The sequence below is a fragment of the Geospiza fortis genome, unplaced genomic scaffold, assembly GCF_000277835.1.
Source record: "Geospiza fortis unplaced genomic scaffold, GeoFor_1.0 scaffold366, whole genome shotgun sequence".
Lineage (NCBI taxonomy): Eukaryota > Metazoa > Chordata > Aves > Passeriformes > Thraupidae > Geospiza > Geospiza fortis.
In genome coordinates, this window is record NW_005054342.1 from 4598553 (window position 1) to 4604552 (window position 6000).

General features: G+C 38.8%; 1 protein-coding gene across 3 annotated transcripts in view; it reads left to right on the forward strand.

Annotated features, from left to right (window-relative positions):
- Nucleotides 1-6000, forward strand: part of CYFIP1 (cytoplasmic FMR1 interacting protein 1) — a 76032-nt gene that overhangs the window by 37951 nt on the left and 32081 nt on the right. For all 3 annotated transcript variants that reach the window (XM_031058348.1, XM_031058349.1, XM_005422695.3), the window contains exons 21-22: nucleotides 134-253; nucleotides 2212-2411. In XM_031058348.1, coding sequence (XP_030914208.1) covers nucleotides 134-253; nucleotides 2212-2411 — 320 coding nt within the window. The remainder of the gene's footprint in view (nucleotides 1-133; nucleotides 254-2211; nucleotides 2412-6000) is intronic.

The window sequence follows — 6000 nt, forward strand, 5'->3', positions numbered from 1 at the left end:
GCTTTGTTTCCATGTGTTTGGGATGCAAGTTCACAAAGTGAGAGTCTGTTAATCTGGGGAGTCTCACAGCCCTTGTACAGTGTGTCTTGTAACCTGTCTGGCAGTTCAGAGCCTCACACATGTTTCCCCTTAGCTCCTAGGCAGGTCCATAGACCTGAACCGGCTGATCACGCAGCGCATCTCGGCAGCCATGTACCGCTCCATGGAGCTGGCCATCGGCCGCTTCGAAAGCGAGGACCTGACCTCCATCGTGGTGAGTCTTTGCTGCCCTTCTGCCACATCACTGGCACACCAGCTGAGGTGGAGCAACCCCAAACCTACTGCAGCTGAGGGCCCTGGGAGTAAATGTAGAGAAGGCAGGTACTTGGAGCAGTGAGAAAACAAAGAAAGCAATCACCTTGTGATATAAATTTTTGTAAGCACCCACTTCTGCCCTTGCTTATAAATAAATTGCACATCAAAAAAACCAACCTTGTGCTTGGTAGAATCAAAATTTATTTATTTACTCAAGCAGCTTGGTTTTGGAGCATGACAAAAATAATTTTTTTGTGAAGGAAAGAGATCTGACTTGTGCCCAAGGAAGAAAAGCATCTGTGCAATATTGAGGTGTCCTTTTGAGTTAGTTTCCTGGTTAAAGTGCTAAAAACCAAATTTTATTTCAAGACGGCATGAATTTGACAAGTAAACATGCAGTCAGCAAGAAAAAAATATCAGGCACATTCAGTTCTGCTGGAATGAAAAATAAATTAAAAGTTGTGCAAAAGAGTTTACTGTTGTTCTTTCTATAATAAGACTTTTACCAGTGACATTTTGTCATGCAGTTACTATCTTGATTTAATTTCATTCTTTACTGAAGAGAAATCAAATACTGAGGCCATACAGCCTCTTGACTTCTGAATGCTTGGTTTTATAACTTTGAATTATTGAAATGTAGTTTTTCTTTGTTATGTGCAGTACATTCTTAGTGACTGAGTGAACAGAAACCATCAATGATGTGTTCCTTAGGTCACAGGTTCTCATTCTTTGAGTAAGAGTAAATAAGTAAGAGAGTGACAGAACTAAGGGTTGTCCCTTTACCATGCTCCTGCTTTTTTTTTTTGGTTGATTTGGTGGTCTTTTTGTTTGTTTGTTTGTTTTATGCAAAATATTTTCTGTTGAAAACTGTCTGCTTTCCTCAACAAGAAACTGATCCAAATAGATTAAGTAATCTGTAACTTCTGCTGGTTTTCCAGATAAAGAAATTAAATTAAGGTGTTTACAAAATTGATCTATTATTTTCTCCTCAAACTGGACTTAATTCTGTAGTAATAATCATAGTGGTTTTTTTTTTCCTTGAACTAACTTGTTCACAGGTGTAAAACTCCTTTGAAATATGGAGCACTTAAATCAGAGAGTAGTCTATGGGAAGATAGTAGTAGTAGTTTGATACACAACTACAAGAAGCCACTGAATATTTCTTCAGTAGGTCACTGCACAATAATCTTTAAAAGCAGTGCTTGGATTTTTTGGAAGTAAAGGTTGTGTTCTTTGTGCTTGGTGTTTTCAGTGTCTGATGGCAGATATGGAGTTATTTTATTTTATTTTAAAGAAATTGCCAGAACAGATACTAGGAATTTCTTGTCAAGAGGAGAAACATAATGAAATGAAGCACACATATAGAGTCATGTAGCCTGCAGCTAGTGATTTTGTGGATACCTTCACAACATTTGTAAATGGCTGATCTGGTCTTTCATTGCATCTTTGTACATCCTTCACTGGAGTAGACTGTGAGAAGGATTTATGGTAAATGTGATGTTATTCCTAATATTACCACTACAATAGTTAGTTCACCAGTTACTCTACTAAGCAGAAATTACTTTTGTGATTGCTTGTAAAGTAGGAAATGTAGAAAGGTGTTTCTGGCCTATGTCTGACTCCATTTAAATGTTGGAGTTTTAAGTTTTGCTCACTGGAGGAAGTGTTGGTACAGATCTGTGTTTGAGACCTATCTTTGTCTGAATACCCTTAAAGTCTCAGAAGGTTTAAGAAACAATCTCAAGAGTACTGATTCTGTCCAGCCCTTATTGTTACAGTAAGAGACTGGGAGAGAGTCAATTGTTCATTTTGACTTCTTTCTAGTTTTCTCTTCCCTCAAGGTTATTTATGTACTTTGCTCAGTTTCTCCACTTTATTAAATGCATCATTCTCTTTTTTTCTCCTTGTTTTTCATAGGAGCTGGATGGCTTGATAGAGATAAACAAAATGACTCACAAGCTTCTGAGTAGATATATGACCTTGGACAGCTTTGATGCCATGTTCAGAGAAGCCAACCACAATGTTTCAGCCCCTTATGGCAGAATCACTCTTCATGTCTTTTGGGAACTCAATTATGATTTCCTTCCAAACTACTGCTACAATGGATCAACTAACAGGTTAACAAGGCAGCTTTTTTATTTGCAGCTTTTTATTTATTCTACCACCCTTCTGCTACTTCCTCCCTAGCAAGTGCTGACAAGTTCATCTCCATTCATTTAGTGTTTTCCACGTCTAAGGCTTTACTTGAAATGAAGCAGCATGAGTCATTTTACCAAGTACTGTTAAATGCATGAAAGCCTGTTATTTGTCCACAATAGAAGGCAAATGGAACCACAGCAACCAAATTCTGACATTTTGATGACGTAGTTATGGTATACTGAAAAACAGAGTGTGTCAAAACACTGCTAAGTGCATATCAGGAAGGTATTTTGAAACAGGATCTTCAAGGGTGAGATGACGGAAATAAAATTATAGTCCTGATTCTGTGCTAACGTGAAGAAAAGATTCTTTCTGTGAGTTATTTCTGATATTTATATAATTATTTCTTATTTCTGATTCTTTTTGTTCAGTCAATGCTGAACTCTTCCTTTCTGGAGAAAGGAAGAGTTCAGTATTCACTACAAACTGCAATTGTAGCCTTTAAGGAGAGTGAGTAATGGAAATAGAAAGAAGAAGGTAGGATCTAAGGTTTGAATGAGGGGGAAGCACAGTGTTCAAGATTTTGCATATCTGTGCTTCCTGCTCATGTGCTGTTTTTAGGATTTGTGTTACTTTTAGTCTTTACTCAGGTTTTGGTTAAAGCCCCGTGAAGTGACAGTAAAGTGATAGTGAATATTGAGCTGTAGGAAGAGGAAGAAGCCTGTTCTCATCTTTTACTGTCTCCTTGGAGAGCTTTCCTAGTCTGACATGTTCTGTGATGGTGATGTTGTATTTTAGATCCAAGAGTCTGTCTGCCAAAAAAAAAAAGGAGTGGTTTTTTTTTGTGGTTAAGTTTTACCCGAGAAACTTCTGTTACAGGAATCTGTTTGCATGGGAAAATTGAATTTATTTTGGAGGGAGCTTCTGTGCAGTTAATGTGTCTGGAGATCAGTACTGGAATATTCAGTGTGCTGTATTAAGAATCATGTAAAAATCTTGATGAAATGCTGCTCTTCCACCCATCAGGTTTATTGAAAGGCATTCAGTAGCTCCTGTACAGTTTAGTCTGTGTTCATCCTGGCTACAAGGGATGCCTTACTGCAGACCACAGTGCTTGGGAAGTGAGTGTGAGGTGCCAAAGGACATTAGCAGGATCCTGAAGCACTGCGGCTTGTCTGTTTTTAAAATCTGTACACAAGAATTGAATTAGGCTCAGCTTGTTGGGTAATTAATTCAGGATAATTAATTTAAGAGATGTTAAAGGCAGCCAGATCTTAGGCAGTATGTGTACCATGTGTCTGATTTCATCACAGAAGTGCTTGGTTTCAGTCAATGGCCAAGTGTGGAGAGAATTAATATATGTGTTGCACATGCTATACAATGCCCTTTGATATTTTTGGTGAGAGAGAGAACAGGAAGTTTTTGGCCTTTTTATAGTCCTTAAGCATGTTCATTGCTGCCTTGCTGTTAGCATGAACTTTAAATTGGTGCGCTCTCTCTGCATTCAAGTGTACAGGTTGTTGAGTGCAAACACAGGAGTGCACTGCGAGGAGCTGTGTGAGAGCTGCTGGTTTAATGCTTGACTCTTGACAGGTAATACCTTGCATGAAGGTTACACGTAAACAAGGGAAGAAAAGTATCAATTAAAGGTTGGAAGAAAAAGAAATAATTGTGATGAAAAGCAGAGAGGTTACTTAGTGGTGTGAGGGGCTGGAGGCAGAGTTCCCAGAAAATGGGTCATACCTGTGGCTAGTCTTCTTTTAATATGACAGCTTGGTATAAGAGTTCTTCTTTTAAAGTTAGTGTTTTAGTCAGATTAACTTGTTTCCAGTACCTTTTGAAGCTCTTTTTCCAAGAATGCATGAATGTGATAATTTCATATATCTGTAGAAGAGTTCAACTATGTAGAAACTCTGCAGGTTTAGTTCAAAAGCTAAAGCTCTTCATGCAGAAGTGCTGGAACACATTGCATGTTTAATTATTTGGGACTTAGGACATTTTTTTTTGTATCTGATAATGTACTGCGATTAGACAGTGAGACTGCTATTAAAAGATTTAGCAATTTAATAATTGGAGTTGCCATTTATCTGAAATTTAGTCTCATTAATGCTGGCCAGCTGCACAGACTGAGGGACAACAATTTATGGAGAAGGAATGGAGAGATGAGTGAGAGGATCTTTGCAGATGGGCCTTAGCAGTGAAATCCAAGGGTATTTTTTATCCACCTGTTGACCATCATGAAAGAAAGAAAGAAAGAAAACAAACCTTTGGATAGTGCACAAATATATGAGCTGCAGGTGAGGTCAAAGTTGTCTCTAGTGCAGTGTCCTGATGCTGTCAGCAGCCATAAAGGGGCTGAATATGAAAACAAGGGAGGCTTGAGGTGATATTTCTCCCAAGAGACATGCCAGCCTCTAGCAATGATTATATGTTTCTGTGAAACAAAAGTGGAGGGATGTTAGTGCAGTTGTGGCCCTTTACAGGGGTGTTTATTTTTCCCCACTGTTTTGTCCCGTCCCTTTTATAAAGCTGTGTGAGGCTTTGGCATTCATTGTATGCCCCAGTGAGGAGTCTGCAGTGAAGCTTGTGCTGCATCTCTTTTAGATGCTCTCAAGCTATTGTCCACCAGTTCTTTTACTGAAAGTGGCCATAAAGAGGCATTTCCCACTTCTTGTCTTTTCTGTGCTGCCTGGGATTGTTTTTCAAGAGCCCTCTCTCATGTTAGCCCTCAGTTGCATGTCTTTTCAAGCCAAGTCTTTTCACACCAGGAATATTTATCATGCTTAGGCCTGCATCTGAACTTTTTCCTTGTGAAGTTAGGTTATCTAGATTCAAATGACTCAAATACTCAGTCTTAGTTCCTTTTCCGCTGTCTGTAGTGTCCCTTTTTCTGCTTTATTTTCTTTACTGTTTCTAAGCTGATCTTTTCCTTCCTTGACAGCTTGTTTTGTATTAAGGACTAACAGAGAAGCAAGTGTGAGACAGTCTTACATTTATTTGAATTGAAGATTTTCTGTGCTTTCTTGACACAAATGATACAAGCTTTTGGTGACAGTAGTCAAACTAGTAGCTCCATCTCCTTTAACACATAACCCAAATCTGTGTTCTCTGGTATAAATTCATGTGTACAGCACTCTTCCAAATGCAGTATGACATGTTTCTTCCAAGGGTACAGATTTGTCACAGAAGGAACAAAAAGACCAGCTTTTTATTTTTCTCTCTTCCTGACAGCCTCTCCCGCTTCCTTTTGCGAGCTCTCTCTCTCATACTGCTTTTGAGACAGGCTTTCATGAGAGAACAGCTGTGTCTTCTTGTGTTGCATATACTCTGACAATCACTGTTCAGAAAAATTTTCAGCCCTTGCACATAGTGCTGGAGCAAACCTGAAAAGTAGCAGTGAAAACCATCTAGTTTCTGCTACCGAGAGCCAAATGGTACAGGGATATAGACTCATGCAAAGTAGGGGTGACTGTAGTCAACTACCTTTTCCCTCCTAAAAAGACAAGCAACCAACCAAAGTCTTTCTGGCAAAAGGAAAAGTGACAGCAATGTATTGGTAGATATGTT